The sequence below is a fragment of the Penicillium angulare genome (genome assembly GCF_028827245.1).
Source record: "Penicillium angulare strain IBT 27051 chromosome Unknown utg000001l_segment0_segment0, whole genome shotgun sequence".
Taxonomy (NCBI): Eukaryota; Fungi; Ascomycota; class Eurotiomycetes; order Eurotiales; family Aspergillaceae; genus Penicillium; species Penicillium angulare.
In genome coordinates, this window is record NW_026623160.1 from 2,903,279 (window position 1) to 2,921,894 (window position 18,616).

Here is an 18,616-nt window from a genome sequence, read left to right on the forward strand (position 1 = left end):
TAGCACAAAGATTGAATTTCGGAGTACAAATTTCAAAATGTCATGCGGTTCGCTTCTTTTAGTAATTGTCTGTCAGATATAGAATAACGACAAGATTTAATCCTGATCTCGCTTTGCGGATATATTAGATATGCGGAATACTCGATAGCCATTCAATAGAGGTATAGGACCCAGCAGGCAGTTCCCGGAGCGAAACAAACATAAGTATAAGATTCCCCCAACGTGCAGTGGAATAGATTGCCATCCAGATTATCCAAAACAGTCTAGAAGCCTGTAAGTGCTTCTCGCCAGGACTGTAAAACTGCTTGTCTTCAGATTCTTGATATCCTCGATAAAGCATATAAAAGAAACCAACGGCTCCTGGCAGAACCATACCCAGTGCTACGAGCGAAAAGACCCGCCACGTAATCTGCTCGGCCTTCGTAGGGAACACGAAGCTCCATCTGTTATGAATATTAGTTCTATGGGGGAAACTCAAGATTGAAAAATTCCTTCACTTACGCTGCGACGTGTATTCCACAAAAGACGACAGAGATAAATATGAAAAAAGTCGCTCCGTAGATATTTCCGATGAAAGTATCGTCAAAGCCTTTCTCTTCTTCCAATTCGTGATTTACCGGCGGTTTCAAGCCAGATGATTTGGTCTTTGGAATACTCTTTTCATCCTCCCGAGGCTTTTTGGCTACAACACTTGGAGCTTCAGAGGTGCTCGCATCGATGGGAGCGATCAACATTTGTTCATTTTTTAAAATCGACTTCCAACGGGATGGTTTGAAACAAGTAACCACAATGTTGGCTACTATGAAAAAACACTCGACAATGACACCGTGAACATGGCCTTGTTTATCATATTCTGGGAAGCGGAACCAGAGATCTGGCTTTGAATCTGTTAGATGTCTCAAGCCTAAAGGCATTTCTTCGCTATCTCGGTTATATGGCAAAGGTATTGTGATCGGCGTTGTCATATCTCTTGGCTTGTGCCACCACGTTCCATATGTAAACGCAACACATGCGACGTAGGCTACTACAGAAATCTCGATGGGCGTAATGGGCAAGTCATAGGCTCTTCTCGCAATGATGTTGCAAGTCACCCAAAAGCTTTGAAGCAGTGTAAATGCTTTCGCAAGAGAGTCTGCTTTGGCTCGATCTTTAATCTCGGGCGCTCTCAAGTGATGGGGCTTCAGAACTCCTTCTCTAATGAGAAGACCCACATGTTGGTACTGGACTGGGAAGCAATGTCTATCACTGGTTTGTAAAACAGCACCATGCATATATATACAAAAGCCGTGAATGAGGTTCCATCGAGGAGTCCCTGAATGAGGCGAGGAGCCATCACTCGTGGTGGTCTTCTGCTCCACTTCTTTGAATGTAGCATTACATCGTTTTGTCACGACCCATGCCACCCATAGTTCTTGCGATGCCGTCCCCGCCATGAACTCCGGGGCAAGCGTGGCAAATATCCACGCAACGATCTTTCGCATGATATTTTGTCCGTCGGACCTTGAAGCTCTTGGGACAGAGAGATGCAGTGCTGTCCAGGTGCACGCAAAAATGGTCGAAAGACAGGTCCAAAGAATGTCCCAGCTTGAACGTGAGTTGTCATCTAGCTTCCACCCCTCCAAAGCTGTTGAGTTGGACTGCGCGAGGGACGGCATCGCGAAAGCGAGACCCGAAAGTAGAATACTCATAGCATTTGATCGTGCAAATGTCGTTGTTCATGAAAATCAATCTTTGTAGCCGTAAGCGAAACACGAAAAACACGGGAGAAAACGTGGGAGGGAACGTTTCCTAAAACAGTTAGCCTCATGCAGGGAGAGTAGTGCAGGGAAACCTCATGTAGATCGTTGGCAGTTACATTTCAAAAGCTACCGGACTGCTCACTGGGTGTACCAGTCGAAGTTAGAAGCCTTATGGTATGCATGTGCCAGGCGGAATATTTAAACAAGACCCAAATAGAAGTATTGGAAGAGAAACCCAATTTCGTGGATGGAATTGTCCAGAATTCATTATTTTGAACTATCAATATATACAGAAGTGCTCCATACAATCTCGTATTTCCGTCAGGCCCCCACCTTTTGTGCATCACCAACTTTGTGATCGCGATAATCAATTTTCTTCAAAATGTTAGTATAAGACATTGTGCAACCCATGACAGTGAGTCTTATGATAGCCGCTTACCATGGAAAGTTAATATCTCATCTAAGCCGAGACCGAGGGAGCAGTTCGCTGGGTGCACTCAAATGGCTCATCAATAAACCAGGTCTTGTGTTGAGAATCGTAAACAATTGGGTATTTCTGGTTAGGATCGCAGAGCTGGTCAATCTGCGACTGCTCCCCAGAGCTGATAGTGAACCAGTACAGGTTGGTATCGTGGCTGATACGCTCACACTTGTAGAAGAAACCAATGGCACCGGGCCCAAGAACATCGCTGCGGAAGTCGGTCGCCAGTTTGCGGTTCAGATTGATGTTTTCACAATCCTCGTGCATTCCCTTCACATCGGTCTCATTGGCGTCTTTGGTTGTATATCCCTTTGCGTGGTGGGTTCCATTCGCCGACCAGGTGTATATGGGCAGGGCGAGTGACTCGGCAACACTATTTAACAGAAGGCTGTTGGAAGCTTGCATTGCAGAGCTAGTTCCAGTAAGCATGAGGCCGAGGGCGCCGAAAACGAGAGAGCGTGGAGAAAACATATTATCTGGTGCTTTTTGGAGGTGAATAGATGAAGAAAGATTGTAAAGAAGACATTTTTGGGGTGCATCGCCTGCTTTATGGATTCCCCAGATCCCCAGAAAATGTTCTCCACTTCAATCCCTGCATCCTAGACTTACCCAAAAGAGTTTAGAAAGAGGTCATTATCATGATGTAAGATGCAGGCGGATGTTGCCCGGCCGCTTCTCGATTCTGAAAATGGATGGGATAGGCGCGGTTATGAGCCCTGAAAACGGAACCGCATATTCCAGGGAAATGATCGCCACGAATTGTCACGATGATTGGTGAATAGGATGCCAAGCGCATGGACCTGCTTTCCTCCCCTCTTTGCCCCCTGGAAATAGCCTTTATTTCCCCAGATTTTAGATGGCAATCTCCCAACGTGTGCATGCTCTGGCACTTCAAAATGATAATCGAGATTGGTTTGCTAATACATAGTAAATTAAGTTGGAATGGCCCTTGAGTCTCTCCGATATACACATGCCAGCCGATTTCTCTCATTCTGTCTCCCGGCGTGAAGATGGAATTAAATGGAATTTCACTGGCAAAATGGTTTCCATTGCTCTTCGCACCAATCCCAAAATTTCTTGCTGTAACCTAACCCCCCCTTCTCAGACGCAGTTAAAGCATTGATGATATCTTTCCGAGGACTGCTCTCGTCTGGTCTGATGCGACCCCAGGGAATAACATACGCACCATTGTGCTCCTGGGAGATATCCGGTGACAAACCAGCATAAAGCCCAGTATAAGCTCCAAGCTTGATCTCATGAAGAAAAGGATTGACAAACATCATCTGAAACTTCGGTGTGCCTCCATAAGTCCCGGAATTGAGATTGCCAGGATTTTGCACAACGCTCACCGTTCCATCGCCACCTCTCCGTTCGGCATATTCACGTCCCAGAAACCAGTTGCCAGCCTTGGATACGGCATAGTTGCGTGTCCGATCCTTTGTTCCGTTTTCAAGCTTGTCGAACTCGATTCCATTGGTAGGCGTGGCTCCCTCTGCTAAAAAGCTGGATGTCCAGATCACTCGTGTTGAGCCGGGACTGCCTGATGCGACCGCAGCTTGAAGTTTTGGACGCAAGAGCTCAGTGAACAAAAGTGGTGCAATGCAATGCATACCGATCATAGCTTCGAATCCTTGGTTGGTCTTCGCGCCCACTTCAACAAGATTAGCGCCTGTCCCGGCATTATTCCATAGGACATCAAGTTTTGATTCTTGTTGCGAAAAGGCTGCTGCGGCTGCTTTGACTGATTCTAGGTCGTTGAGATCAAACTGAAGGAATTTCAATTGACCGGGCGTTTCCGAGGATTGTAACTCTTCAACAATGGCTTGAATTGCAGCCTCAGCTTTCTCCTGTGATGGAATTAGTTGGCGCTCAGGGAGATTTGGCCCCACAGCACCAGCAGCGGAGCCCGATCGAGCTTGGACTTGCCTTGGATCTAGATGCCATGTATATCGTGGCACCTGTGCCATAAAGTATCTTGCATAGCTCGAAACCAACACCAGAATTTCCCCCAGTGACAATGAACACACGTCCTTGCTGGGAGGGTACCTCGGCTTCAGTAAAGGTGGCGGCAGCTGGTGGAAACCACTGGGCGCATAAGTTGCGGAGGAATGCGACCGGCATGTTTTGTTGAATCACTGTTCAGAATTGAATTCTTGAGAAATAGTACTTTGAAACAATCCCGGAATCTTTGCACTGGCGCTTCCCAAATGTTTTTATACTGTTGACCTCAACAATTACGCAAGCTGTGCCCTTACTAGTAGTAGTTACTCCGCAAGGCTCGCAGTCTTGTCTTTATTAGGAGATCACATGTAGGAACTAAGCACTTTCAAGTTAGCGCTGTGTATTATGTTTCCAAGGCTACAGGTAAAATTACTTTATTATCCTTTCAGGGCCTATGTGCAACTGGTTCATAATATACAGCTGTTTTAACGTGTTTTGTTTACTTGCAAGGCTGAGAGGTGTAATTATTCAATTGTTGAAGGGGACGTCGAGTTAAACTGAAGCCTTTTCTGACTCAATAATTTATGATACCTAAGCTTTTCTGTACAAGTCGTTATAAATAACACCTGGGCATGGCCCTAGATTACCGCTATAGTCCTGGAGGTAGATTACATTCATATTTATAATCAGCATTGGAGTTTGTAAGCAGTTTAGTGTTGAATCCTTTCATTCTCCTCTATGCGTAATCAATTTCTAATATGAAATCTATGTAGACTGAACAGAACAAGCAATAGGACAAAAGACTAAAAAGTCGTTATACATATCGATGCTAAACGAAAAAGCACAAACAAGCCTAAGAAAATCCCCGACCAGTGTCTAACCCATCTAAGACCATATCCATCATTCCACCCTTGAAAAGACCTTCATAGACAGCGCTAACTCTGCTTCCAATGGTCTTCTTATCTTCCGTCGGGAGTCCCTGTCGGGCATTGTATAAAGGATCATCCCTGAGGCCACAGTGCAGAGGAATGTTAAGCTTCGAGCGCACCCAAGTATATAGTTGAGCGGAGCCATCACCCAGCTGCGCAGCTACCTCCGCGGGGGTGATAGTGGGACTGGGGTAAAACATGGCCTCGGCTGTACTTTGGACAATACTCTGGAAATGATTCTTGAACGCGATCAGAGACGACATAGAGCACTCATGTTCATTGGTAGCCAGGTATTCGGTGATAGGAGACACAATGGCGTCGACAGTTTTCGGGATACGGTCTTTCCAAGTATTGGCATTCCAGTGGTACCATGTTGACTCGACCAGGGGGTACAATGTCTTAGCGAGTGAATCGACCTGGGATTCATTTAGACCGAGATCACGGAAAGCGCCGATCGGAGTAGTATCCTGCAAGTGGCCCTGGAGCGCAGAAAGGAATCTAATGTGGTTTGCACGCATTTCCACTGCCTGGCATGAGACATAGATGTGGCAGGCACTCATATGGGCGACCAAGTCTGCAGCCTCCATAGTACGTCGAGCTGAAATTAGAGCCAGTGAATTGATGCCCTGGTTATGCATCTCGGCAGACATAACGTGAGAAGAGACGGGGTGAGCCAAGGCTGCCAGCTCAGACATATACGCAGACATGTTGACGTCAATGCCTTTCATTGTGTAATTTTCGTGATCGCTAGGGTTGAGATTTGCTTCGAGACCATTGTTTGTGTGTGGACCGATGATCTCGCTGACCTGAGACCAGAGCATACGTCCAATCATCTGTAGAGCGAGGCGAGTCTTATCCATAGCGGATGTGACCACAACTGCTTGGAAGTTTCCACCTGAGTACACCTCGCCGCCACCCTGCTCTGTAGGATTCACGAGAGGGTTGTCTGAAGTTGAGTTAAGTTCCACTTCTAACTGATGCTGCGCGAGAAGAAGATCCTCGAGGTATGGACCAATCCACTGAGGAGCAGTTCGCGTAGAGTAACGATCTTGCCAAAGTCCCTCTCCAGTCCTCTTTCTCGTTTCCAGACCATCAACAAGTTGAGAACCCTTGAGGAAGCGTCGAATATTGCTAGCTGCCTCGATTTGACCAGTGTGGGGTCGAGCAGCATGGATAAAAGGATGAGCCCACTCGACATTTCCGCCCATACACTCAGAGGCAAACGCAGTCAACATCTGAGAAAGAAGCGCGAGTTGCTGTGCGTCATATAGCACCAAGCAGCCTGCTGCTACAGAGGGAGCGGTACCGTTGATCAAACCAAGAGCTTCTTTTGGACCAAGGCCAGATGGTGAAAGTCCACTCTCCTTCAGAGCCTCCGGAGCAGGAATAACTCTGGCTCCCTTGCCTTTGCCGACTTGGACAAAGACATCCGGGTTACCGGCGATTGTACCAGCAATGTAAGACATGGGCATGAGATCTCCAGATGCAGAAATTGTGCCGCGGAGAGGGATCATGGGAGTAATATCATGGTGCAGTAGATCTACCAGACTCTGAAGCACACACAGTCGCACGGCGCTATGACCTCGGAGGTTTTGATTAGCCCGGGCAACAATTGCACCGCGAACCCAGGCAGGAGGCATCACATGAGATGGCTCCCTCTCGGAGTTACTCGCCGGGTCTTTGTCTGCGGCGGTGATGATCGCGCTCTGCGTATGTTGGAGCAAATGAATTTGAAGGTCAAGGACATCGCTTGTTCTGGTATCGGCACTGCCTCCAAAACCCGTGTTGACACCGTAGACAACATACTTATGAGCAAGGTAGTCGGCCAAAGTATTGACACTGAGCTCAAGTTGCTTTGCGACGTGTTCGTCTGTGGTGATGGATGGCTTCACCTCATGGCGGGCCACCGCAATGATAGAGGCGATGTCCAGATTATTGCCATCGAGAACAATCTTTTGCTTTTGGTCTTTTAAATCCTGGAGCTGTCTCCATAATCGCAGTGTTGCGCCTGTGTGAGGCGACATCTTGGTCCCAGTCATGATGTGTGAAAGTTCCGGGCAAGGGGCAATGAGGGGAGATAACCAGGAGGTCGATTGGTTGTGCGTTTCGTGTCCTCGGAACTACAAAACCTTATATTAGTACCTGGTCCACGGTGAGACTTCAAGTGGTTGTGGCTAAGGGGGGGGGGGTTCTGGTTCTTATGGCCAGAAACGCACATACCAGAAAATGTCAGCTTATGTCCCTAATTTTCATGCAAGATAAAATGGAAGCAACTACCCCTCCCGACCATAGCCGTCAAACCTGTTGCATAATCGATAAACTCTGTACCCGATCACCAGGTCGTGACAGACCCACTACTGGCTAATGGGGGCAATGGCGGACGTTGTAAGGGTTCTATTTAGTGGGGCACTAACCAACCAGCTGGTGCCTAGTGGCCCGCATTCAAGCAGACAGGTCAAATCTGCAATATGATCTCGCCCTTGAACACGTTGACACATGGATGACTGGGGCGCAAACCTGGCCTGTACATTAGACATGTACATCGTTGATAAAGTAGTGCCGATACCCGATTGGATTCCATCATTATGCATGTAGACGCGCTCACCGCTGTTTCCTGCTCCGTGACCCTCCCCGCAATGCATCACGAAGGCATGAAACATGTTCCATGCAGGATTCAATAATAGAACCTTATGCAAGAATTCTGTACAGAAGGAATCTTTCAATGTTCCATTTTACCGCGGGAGCTAAAATTTGACTCTACATGTATATTTGAAACTCGATACGACCTTGGTTGCTGATCAAAATCTTACTGGGTTTAAACTAAGACTTTATTCCCGTTCGTCAGAGCCAACGGAAGTCCGCGCCGTTCTCCCGGCGGCTGGCGATCCTGTTCGTGGAATTATGGATACTACCTATTGTACTAGTGCAAGATTCAAATAGTTTAGCGTGAGCCGGACCCTCGGAATCCTGCATTGCATTCTTGGTGAAATGAATATGATCTCTCGTGTATCTTGTGACATTTATGATACCGGTAGGTCTCCAAAAATCCCTCGTGTGTATGGTATGGAGCAGTGACAGTACGACGTCGCCTATATGTTTCGAAGTACAAAAGAAAAGAAATGAAAAATGAAAAATGAAATGGGCCGCTCTATCATGAAATCGGGGTCAAAACTTCGTTGTTAGTGAGAGGGTTGGGTCCACACCACCCGTACAGATCACAGCGGCATTTATTTTCAGCGACGCAGCTAAAGAAAAAGCAAATAGGTCAGTTAACGGCTAATAGAACGATTGATCGGGCGCTTATCGAATAAACATACTGAACTGCCGGCATTCCAAAAATGACGTGCCATAGCTTTTCAATAAGCCATCCAATACCATAATTGTCGGTCATATCTGTAGTGGCGATCCATTCTAGGATTCGAATATAATCGCTTCGAGGCCTCTCTTGGATTTTCTCCTTGGTCACAGCAAATTGCGCACAGCATTGATGTCCAATATCGGACGGGACATCACTTGGATCAATCCCAAGGAGATCATTGAATATTTGGGGTAATTGATCAATCAAGTATTGATAGTCAAAGTCGACCATAACAGGAAATGCTTGAAAGATTGTGCTGGGGCATCCCGGCCTGTTGGTACAGCGCAAATTCACATATCCGTTGATGCTAACAGCTTCGTATCGAAGATTAGCGAGTACATTTTTAGTACTAGGGCCTCCAACATCATTGTGCCACTGCTCTGGACGACCATGGATAAAAATTGTGTACGGTCGGAGCTCGTCGTAATAGTCGATAATATAACTTAGGTAGGCGCTGGCTTCATGGCCTTTCCTCGCATAAGGAACCATGAAACCTTCTTCGGGCTTTTCGTCCAAAGAGTATATATAGGATGTGCATTGGCTAGGAAGAGGTAATATTAGTTATTTTTGTGATCTACGAACAGTGGAGCGTTGACATACTATTCCTCGCAGAACTCTGAAATCCATCCCGTATATTCTGGTTTTGCTTTGGCCGCCACAATGGTCACGTCGCTCGCAGTTTCATGTGGATGCCCTTTTGCTATCGAGAAGCCCTGTTCATAAATCAAAGAATCAAGTGTTTCAGACACTCCTGTACTTTCGTCTTCTTGACTTGACGAAGCGCTGCTCGTCAACGCTGATAGAGGAATGCTATAGGGACTTCTAATTTCTATACATGTCTTTATTTTAGCAATGCTCGAAAAAAAAAAGAATGTATTTGGAGAATATTTACCTTCTGAATTGGCATTTTCAATCTCGGGCTGCTGCTGTTGCTCTGGATACTCGAGGTCGGTTGATTTGGACACCACTTGGCTATCCTCTGGTAGATATACCAGATCCTGCATCCAATTATGAATAAAAAGAAAGACAGCGCATGTCGTAAGTAGAAAGATAACCTTTCTAAAATTACTAAATGAATTTCGACCCGCCGGGAGCCCAAAAGTACTTGCTCTGTGCATGATGCAAAGCAAAGGCGAGTTTCTCAACTACGGAAAGAAAGCAAAAAACTGGATGGAAACATGCTTGTAATGAACTCCATTATCCTGAATATCTTGACTGGAAACTGATCCCACTATCCCTAAAGATAATGTCGTTATCTACACGTTTTGGGTTCTTCCGCAACGCAATCATCATTTTTGTCTGCCTGTCATCTTTACTTGTCTCCACATAAACGTTTCGGGCCAGGTTCCGAGGATGAATGCGGAATGTGTAACCTAGGAAATGATCCTCGACCTGCACCAATGATTTAGACCCTGGCGATTTGTAACCTATTGTTGCACTTGGGGGCCCTGTCATTGTGCAAGAACCTGGAATGTGATTTAGATATGGGTGGCCTGAAGCCGCTTTCGGCCCGAATTTAATCGGAAGTTGTGCCGAGTAAAGTACGCCACGTTGACCAAATGGTAGTATGAAAATGACTATTTTAAATAGCATACATGCTAAAACAGGTTATTGAGGTATCATTTATGAAACAAAATTATTTTTCAAATGTGTGAATAGATAAGGTCAATAGGGCCGAGATTGAAGAATGTAGGGAGCTGAGTGAGCATACAACATACAACATTAAATACAGAACATATAATATAAATTCATTAAATTATCCAACCCGATTATCGCAATATGAAATATGTACTAACACAAGATCTTAGATAGCGAACACGTGTCTTATCGCAATCAGAGGGGTGGCCAGAGAAGTGTGTTGATCATAGGGATTAAACATCCGTGGAGTTGGCGTTTTGGTGAGATCGATACTATTGGAACTATTAGATCAAAGCTCAACCCAAGGGGCAAATTATTATTAAAGTCTCACTTTATATCGGCATCTGGATCTCGAGAATAATCAAGAATCATGGGTATTCACTTTCCACGATCGGATATATGGTATTGAGATTTCCGGATTGGTGCACGTGTCGTTCAAGAGCGTTTTGCTGGGGCCAGTACAATGTTCACCGAGATAACCCCATATCTCTGTCTGATCATCACCATGAGAGCCAGCAAATGAGTATGCCTTTGAGCCGTCCTCAAAGCTTATGCAGACTTGGCTACCGACTCCCTCAGTTGCTGAAAATATTTCCCCATTTTGGGGAAAATCGCCGCAGCCGACCCCGTCCCAAGCATCAAAATACCACCAATCTGCTGCTGCTGCAGTGACAAGGGAGAGAAAGGGCACAATAGGTAACCGCATATTCGAGGCTAGCTTCAAGTTCTATGTCCATTGAAAATCAGTTGGTTTTTTGGCAGAGGACTATATCTTATATTATACATGGTCGGCCGGTTCAGGTCGTCTTCCGTTTTAGGCAGTGGGGATTACTCTCTGATCATACAACCTGGACCGTGGATGGCTCAGGGCACAGTTCAATCCTGATCCCATGTCGTTGCTTGATAAGACGGGTGTATTTTAATACCACTCCTCGGTTATAGCCGGTGCCTTGAATAATTAATCCATGGTTACCTTCAATCGTTGGATTTCCCTTCCTTGGGCATAATCAGCCCCATCGTCTCTTTGGGAACAACTACCGTAGTAGACCACAAGGTAGACAGTACTCTCCTAACCAGCTTCTCCGTAATCTACAAAACGTACTAAAATCCCACGAGCATAAATACAGACGAGTGTTGATTGGGAAGGAATGCATACAGTGGTCATTGTTCTCCACTCTCGTTTCATTGTACGGCCGTGGAGAATGATCCCTCGATGAGAACACGACAAGTGGGTGATGGTCCTCTCAATTTGGAATTCAAGCACCTAATTGAACAAAAATGAAAGACGAATCCTTGTAAACACCAAATCCACGCATGAAGTGCACAGACGCGCTATCGTGATGGGAAAACACCGATGATCAATGTCTAATGGCCGCGATCGGGATCTGGATCTGGAATCATGGCGGGCCGGATCTCAAAGTGGAGAAGTTGTATGCAAGTTGGATCGCTAGTGTTTCCTGCACGCACATGAAAAAGATCTCTCAGCCAGCCAAATCTCGCCCTAAAAGTCTCTGTGGCACCATGAGATCCATATCTGCATCTGTTATTGGCGTAAACGACAGACCCATTGCTGGGTGGCCATGAAGGCTCAAAATGAGGGCGTGACCCTTGGTCCTTGCTTTGGCGCTGCACTTCGCTTGCTGAGTGGAATCAAAATAAGATAAAAACCTTCTTCTCAACAACATTTCCTCGTCTTGCTTCTCCGGATGATTTGAAATTGTCGCCGACCGCTATCTCCATTTCCTCGTTGCATAAGACGTGGGAAGCGACCACAGCCTTGGGAAGGAATCTGCAAGGGGCTGGCTGGATAGCATCACACCGTGAGAGACAGGGAGAGGAGAAAAATGCTTGACCACGAAAATGGAAACAGGCCTATAGGATGTCGTTGGCGCTCGTCGAAGGCCTTCATCCTATCTTGTATCGGCTTGTCTCTGTTCTCAGCTGCGTGTTTGTGTCAAATTTCTGAGACGCGGCTTTATTGACATTTAGCAGAAAACTTCCTATGTACATTCATCGTACCTATCTTGCCTATTATCCTCAAAGACCGACTCCATCTCGATCCGATCAAAGCGCAATTACATACGTCTCTTATACTCAGTCTCCATGCGTTGGCAAGCTTCTTATCAAGGCCAATTATCGGACCCCGGATAAGACCCCGTCTCGGAAAGGCCCTCTAGTGGCGTCTCTAGCGGGCGCGATTATAGGCACAACGATTGTAGCGCCTGCCAGGTCGCGTATGTTAGAGCTCTTGGACACCTTGATAGACTTGAAGCTAATTTATACATATTATTTGATCATAGTGCCGGTGCTTCTTATAGGACGAATTATCCAAGCAACAACTGGAAATGCGGTGTTTATTATTGGCTTTGCGGCCGTGGCCAGCACCGTCCAACCCAAAGATAGACCCAAGACCCTCCAAATCATAACTGTTGTATCTATGTCGGGAATGCTGGTCGGTTTTGTCATTTCAGAGGAATTAATAACCCTCTTCGGCTACTGGCCTACTTGGATAGTCGTAATAGCCTTTTTAACGGTGATAATGCGACTGGTGATGCTCGAAAATCCGATCAAAAACAAGACGAGGAGACAAGCTCTGGAATAGAGTCATCTGAAGAGACAACCCGCCTCCTCTCTGAACCTGTCCCTGATCAAGACCAACGAGGCTACAATTCAAAATATGAGGATGACCAAGTGTCATCCGAATCATCCATGGGAGATGAAACGAAAGGAAGCTTCTACAAGGTGATGCTTCGCAACCCCCATGCTCTTACGGCTATGCTATGTCACGGAGTCAACGGTCTTACCTTGATGAGCTTTGACACAACACTGCCTTTGTATGTCATGCGAAACTTTCAGTGGGACACTCAGAAGATTAGTCTTATGTTTCTGCTGCTTCAATTGCCTACAGTCGCATTCTCCCCTTTAACGACTTGATTAAACGTACAGTATGGGACGAAGATCACGGCTAGCGTGGGATTTTACATCAACGCTGTCCTGATTTGGTTTATTGGCAATTGTGGACCTGATGGGCTACCTTTCGTAGATTCTGGAAAGATCAGCAGAGAACTTTATGCGGCCTCGATGTTCTTTATAGGTGTTCTTAGGGCTCTTGTCGTCGGATGTGGAGTTGTTGAATTGACTAGTGAGATTATTACTCGCCGCACATGCCCCATTCTGATAAATGCTAATCGACTTATGCCCACAGGTATTGTGGCAAAGCTCCAGGAGGATTAATCCTGGAATCTTTGGGAAGAATGGAGGCTACTCGCGGACCTTTTCTTTGACAAATATGAGCTATTCCTTCGCCAAGTTTGTTGGTCCAATTATAAGTGGCGGCCTTGTCGAAGCTGCTGGTTATTATTACATGAATTTGTGCTTAGGTATGTGGGACTTTACTCTAAAAGCTAGCCTCAAGTGCTTTACTGACCAAATACGTTCAGCCTTCATTAGTCTCTTGTGCTCAATCCTGGCTTTGATTTATTTTCAGAAAAAATGATAGCCTTGGCCGTGCTAATGTTTGAATTATGTCTACGAACTTGAAAATTTCGTTTCTCACAAGCAATGAATACGTGAATGTAAAATGACTCCTAGAATTAAGCGATACTCTCTTCTTTTCTTCCAAGGTCGCGTTCCAAACTTTATCGTTTTGAGTTGCCTCATTTGACTCCACACCCGATCTGCTCCATTCCAAGCCTAGAACCCCTGGAGTAATAAAATGGCGCCTCGTATCTCTTATCCAGGGGTAAATCAAGGAAAGAAATCCTTCGATAGCATGAACTTGAATCAGCCAACCCGCACTCAAGCGCTCTACAGTTTCTGTAGATTGCGCTATTGAAATAACGATTGGCTAGTTAGTTATGAGCACAAGACGATGATCATATGAATCTGGGGTACTGTATCTGGCCTACCGCAGATGTACTATCGCTACCATGGACCGTAGGCCAAAGCTCTCGCCACCCGCATTGATCCGGCTTAAGGTTTCCAAATTGAGGCTACCCACAGCCATGAGATGTTGTCTATTCCCACGATCGCGTGCCCCAGGCGCTCACACGGAGACCTCCGACAACCTTATCTTCCAACCTTGGCACATCACTGGCCACCCACTTATCTGTCTCCCAACGATATAAATCTAGCATGGAGATCTCCGATGATAATAAGTTCCCCTTTATCTTTTTCAAATCTTTCCAAGATAACCAATTTGACATGGCATAGCATATACATATTTGCCAAGTTCACTGCCAGTGCCAGCTCGCTATATGCCTGGCTTAGTGGCTGGATGTCTTAATGCACATGAGCAAATGCAAATGCTACCGGGATAATGTTTCTTTCGAACCGGGCATCGTCGACTACAACTGATCATGGACCGAGTCTTCTTAGGGATATCTGGGGCCTTACGGCTGTTGGGATTCTCATTGTGATTCTAAGAGTCGTTGCGAAATTGAGAATCGGGAAGTTCGGACCAGATGATCTACTTATGGTTTTCGCATTGGTTAGCAAGCCTTTCTTTTCTTTTTTTGCTATGCCTGAAGTCACGGTAAAAACAGTGATTGGATTGAATATGGGACTTGACTTTCTATCTTTTTTGGGTCTCAATTGACTTTGGGCTTGTCTAGTGCCTGTCTACGGTCGGATCAGCTATGATGACTGTGGGAGTCAAGCATGGATTTGGAAAAACGGTGGTAGATCTCGACAACAAGGGCATCTCGACAATCATCATGTTCGACTACCTCACACAAACATTCGGTCTTGCTGGTGGTGCTTTGGGTCGAATATCGTTCATTGTATTCATCAATGGGCTTCTTGTATCCAAGAAATGGCATCGGATCATATTTTGGAGCTTGATCGCCTTGCAAGCGGTGACGAACGGCATGTTTATTATTATTCTTTTTGTTCAATGTCCAGGACATGCGTCGGCTATTTGGGACCATGACAAAAATGGGAAATGTTGGAATACTCAAGTTCAGGCTGACTATGGGTATTTTCAAGGAGGTAAGTAGTGATCTTCAGATTGAAAGGAGACTTATACTTACTTTGAGTACTGGATAGCATTCAACTCAGCAACAGACCTTTATCTTGCTGTCTTCTCTACAGTCACATTTTGGAACCTCAACCTGAAGTTGAGAGTGAAATTGGGGCTAGTTATATTGCTCGGACTGGGCATCCTGTGAGTACTAATTGGAAATACCAGATATACATCGAGACTCGGATCAGCACTAACAAAGCTTATTTCCAGTGCCATGGTCGCCGCTATTATTAAAACGGTACAAACTCGCGTCCTCGCATCCTACGACATTAACCCGACAACTGCAACAGTCAACTATGATCGTTGGCTATACATCGAGACATATTTAGTCATAATTACGGCATCGATCCCTTGCATCCGATCATTACTACGCTCGATGAAAAAAAAAGAAACCAGAGTACAGACACGAACTCAGCTCTCGATATGTTGTTAGCTCTAATACACCAACGGGAAAAAGCGGACAGCGACAGTCTTCTATCGACGGAAAACGGATAGTGAATGTTTCTGAAGAGAATCTGAGCCACGACGATGAGACTTTTCATAGTGATGCACATGATCATGATGATCCGCAAGACTCGGGATACTCGAGAGAGTCGGTCATAAATTGTGTTTAATAATGTTATGGTATAATTTGAATCAGTGAGCGGAACTGGAATATATGAATCTACTCGATGGCCAATCGCGGTAGACAGGATCGTTTCTTGCAACCGAAATTTCATCCTTTGCCTCGGGCATCGCATCCAGCAGATCGTCGGCATCTGCAGTCGACTCGAATGTCTCATAAATTTGATCCTAGGCTCATGTTGTATACACAAGCATATTGCCGACATCCATTACCGGTATAGCGCCCAGCCACTATTCCCCAGATCTCTCTATTTAAACTTCCTGCGTTTGAACAATTAGCTCAATTATACATGCCGGACTACCCGACCGCCAATGACCATGGTTGAATTGGCCATCCCCAGGCACTATACGTGATGAGACTCGAGCCCAGAGCGTAGGTAATATTGTCGGCATTCGAAATCAGTTGCCGACGGCATTTGGAACAAGAAGAATTAGCAAATCGAAATGAACAAACCACAGCAGAAACATTCAACAATTGAACCCCAAGCCAAAAGAAAGTGACTTCCAGAGCACGAAAAAAAAACATTTCATCAATTGCATAGATGGGAACAAAGCATGCGCGTTCTGCAGGTTATATGACAGCACCATCAACCTACTGGGCTACCGGACGGATTAAACGAAATATTTTTCCATGAATCACAAAGTCCCATTTAACCTTCTTGGCAACCGGAAGGCAATAAGGGACCAAGCACTCATGTTCAAAATAAACCAATCAAAGATTTCCCCGTCAGCGCTCATGCCACACGCTATTGACGGAAAAATTACCAATAGGTCCAGGATATTGTCTCCACATCTCACCCCGCGGCCGTCCCCGCCTTCCTTTCCCCAAATGGGGCCCCGGCCAATACAGGCCCCGGATTGTGTGTGCCAAGGCTTGCCGATTGGGGACTAAGAGCAGTGTTGCAGCCGAAGCAGATGGTAAGGGAGATAGCACGTACGATGCTTAGCAGTTGCCGAGTATTGTCGATCGGTACTGGGTCCACTGATACCGTTGCAGAAGAAATTGAGAGAATCTGGTTATAAAAGAGGTTGGATCCGGGGTGGAATCCATATTTTCCCTCCCATATTTTCCTTTTTTCTGGGGTATTATTATACGGCCGGCCGTTGATACATTTATTTGTGATTCAGTTACCGGATTACTTTTTTCAAGATGGCGCCTCGTTTATTAAAGAATTATCGAGTTTATATACTCACGTCGGTGGCTTATTTGGGCTCCCTTCTTTTTGGTGAGTGGCTTGCCTAAGACTAGGCTGGTGATCGTGGCGGTGTTCCGGACTAAACTAATTTAATTGGGTTATTAGGATATGACACGGGTGTCATGAGCTCGGTCCTTGCACTGGACAGCTTCAAGAGAGACTTTGGTCTCCCACTCTCAACATCAGGATTCGCCTCAGATACAAACGCACAAGTCTCTTCAAACGTCGTCAGTCTCCTCACAGCAGGATGTTTCTTCGGATCCATCTTCGCAGCATTCATTAACGACCGTATCGGTCGTCGATACTCTCTCATGATCTTCTCCGTAATCTTCCTCGTTGGTGCAGCCATGCAAGTCGGTGCTCTCCATGAGATCGGATTGATCTACGCAGGTCGTGTGGTTGCCGGTCTAGGAATCGGAGGAATGTCAAGTATCACACCTGTTTTCGTGAGCGAGAACTGTCCCCCAGAATATAGAGGTAGAATTGCTGGTATGTTCCAGGAATTCCTGGTCATTGGTAGCACTTTCGCCTACTGGTTGGATTATGGTGTATCGTTGCATATTCCCTCGGGCACAAAGCAATGGCGTACTCCTGTTGCTATCCAGCTTGTTCCGGGTGGATTGATGCTTATCGGTCTCTTCTTTTTGAAGGAGTCTCCTCGGTGGCTGATGAAGCAGGGTCGTCGTGAAGAGGCACTTGCATCTTTGGCTTATATTCGTAATGAGCCTGAGAATAGTGAGGAGGTACAGAAAGAAATTGCGGAGATTCATGCTGCTATTGAGGAAGAGACGCAGGCTACTGAGGGTGTTACTTGGAAAGAGTGTTTGCAGAAAAGTAACCGATATCGATTCTTCTTGGGCTCTGTCATTATGTTCTGGCAGCAGTTCTCGGGTACAAACAGTATTGGATACTATGCCCCTCAGATCTTCGAGTCGATTGGTATTAGTTCCACGAACTCTTCACTTTTCGCAACTGGTATCTATGGAACTGTCAAGGTTATTGCTACCGCTATCTTCCTGTTTATTGGAATTGATCGCTGGGGCCGAAAGAACTCTTTGATTGGCGGCGCTGCCTGGATGGCTGTTATGATGTTCATCATTGGAGCTGTGTTGGTTACTCACCCCCCTAACCCAGATGCTACCAGCGTCTCTTCAGCTTCCACCGCCATGGTTGCCATGATCTACCTCTATGTCATTGGATATTCCTTCTCATGGGGCCCAACACCTTGGGTGTACTTGGGAGAGGTATGTATATTCCCAACCTAATTAATGCATTCGTTTCCGTGTTCATAGAGCTAATTTCTATTTAGATCTTCCCAACTCGCCTTCGTTCATATGGTGTTGGTCTGGGAGCTGCTGTTCAATGGCTCTTCAACTTTGTCATTACCGAGATCACTCCCCGAGCCATTAACAAGATTGGCTGGAGAACTTTCATCATGTTCGGTGTCTTCTGCACTGCCATGGGAATATTTGTCGCTATCTTCCTTAAGGAAACCAAGGGCCGGACCCTGGAGGATATGGATCTTATTTTTGGATCTATTGATCCAGAACAGCGAAATGCAGACATCGAACAAACACTGCACAAGCACGATGTCGAACATGAAGAGCATGTTGAACACGAAGAGAAGAAATAGACATTGGCGCTGTTTGTATATATGGATATAGAGTCATGTTATTATCTGGCTAGG

At 45.9% G+C, this 18,616-nt stretch overlaps 8 protein-coding genes across 8 annotated transcripts; 3 read left to right on the forward strand and 5 right to left on the reverse strand.

Annotated features, from left to right (window-relative positions):
• Positions 1 to 497: 497 nt before the first annotated feature.
• On the reverse strand, positions 498 to 1,655 carry N7478_001029 (uncharacterized protein; the record flags this gene model as incomplete). Its single annotated transcript, XM_056917244.1, has 1 exon — positions 498 to 1,655. The coding sequence occupies one exon, from the start codon at positions 1,653 to 1,655 to the stop codon at positions 498 to 500; it is 1,158 nt and encodes a 385-aa protein (XP_056785124.1).
• A 544-nt stretch (positions 1,656 to 2,199) lies between these two features.
• N7478_001030 (uncharacterized protein) lies at positions 2,200 to 2,691 on the reverse strand (the record flags this gene model as incomplete). The annotated part of the gene is made up of 1 exon (XM_056917245.1): positions 2,200 to 2,691. The coding sequence occupies one exon, from the start codon at positions 2,689 to 2,691 to the stop codon at positions 2,200 to 2,202; it is 492 nt and encodes a 163-aa protein (XP_056785125.1).
• A 557-nt stretch (positions 2,692 to 3,248) lies between these two features.
• Positions 3,249 to 4,341, reverse strand: N7478_001031 (Short-chain dehydrogenase/reductase SDR; the record flags this gene model as incomplete). The annotated part of the gene is made up of 2 exons (XM_056917246.1): positions 3,249 to 4,153; positions 4,179 to 4,341. The coding sequence occupies 2 exons, from the start codon at positions 4,339 to 4,341 to the stop codon at positions 3,249 to 3,251; spliced, it is 1,068 nt and encodes a 355-aa protein (XP_056785126.1).
• Positions 4,342 to 5,014: 673 nt separating this feature from the next.
• On the reverse strand, positions 5,015 to 7,129 carry N7478_001032 (aromatic amino acid ammonia-lyase; the record flags this gene model as incomplete). The annotated part of the gene is made up of 1 exon (XM_056917247.1): positions 5,015 to 7,129. The coding sequence occupies one exon, from the start codon at positions 7,127 to 7,129 to the stop codon at positions 5,015 to 5,017; it is 2,115 nt and encodes a 704-aa protein (XP_056785127.1).
• A 1,112-nt stretch (positions 7,130 to 8,241) lies between these two features.
• On the reverse strand, positions 8,242 to 9,452 carry N7478_001033 (DUF3431 domain-containing protein; the record flags this gene model as incomplete). The annotated part of the gene is made up of 4 exons (XM_056917248.1): positions 8,242 to 8,335; positions 8,408 to 8,989; positions 9,049 to 9,277; positions 9,341 to 9,452. 4 exons carry the CDS (start codon positions 9,450 to 9,452, stop codon positions 8,242 to 8,244), a joined length of 1,017 nt encoding a protein of 338 aa, XP_056785128.1.
• A 2,513-nt stretch (positions 9,453 to 11,965) lies between these two features.
• N7478_001034 (MFS transporter) lies at positions 11,966 to 13,320 on the forward strand (the record flags this gene model as incomplete). The annotated part of the gene is given in 4 exon segments (XM_056917249.1): positions 11,966 to 12,033; positions 12,079 to 12,542; positions 12,560 to 12,993; positions 13,033 to 13,320. The coding sequence occupies 4 exon segments, from the start codon at positions 11,966 to 11,968 to the stop codon at positions 13,318 to 13,320; spliced, it is 1,254 nt and encodes a 417-aa protein (XP_056785129.1).
• A 1,403-nt stretch (positions 13,321 to 14,723) lies between these two features.
• On the forward strand, positions 14,724 to 15,723 carry N7478_001035 (uncharacterized protein; the record flags this gene model as incomplete). Its single annotated transcript, XM_056917250.1, has 4 exons — positions 14,724 to 15,075; positions 15,133 to 15,250; positions 15,320 to 15,411; positions 15,506 to 15,723. 4 exons carry the CDS (start codon positions 14,724 to 14,726, stop codon positions 15,721 to 15,723), a joined length of 780 nt encoding a protein of 259 aa, XP_056785130.1.
• A 1,160-nt stretch (positions 15,724 to 16,883) lies between these two features.
• Positions 16,884 to 18,562, forward strand: N7478_001036 (sugar porter family MFS transporter; the record flags this gene model as incomplete). The annotated part of the gene is made up of 3 exons (XM_056917251.1): positions 16,884 to 16,959; positions 17,035 to 18,173; positions 18,239 to 18,562. 3 exons carry the CDS (start codon positions 16,884 to 16,886, stop codon positions 18,560 to 18,562), a joined length of 1,539 nt encoding a protein of 512 aa, XP_056785131.1.
• Positions 18,563 to 18,616: the final 54 nt, after the last annotated feature.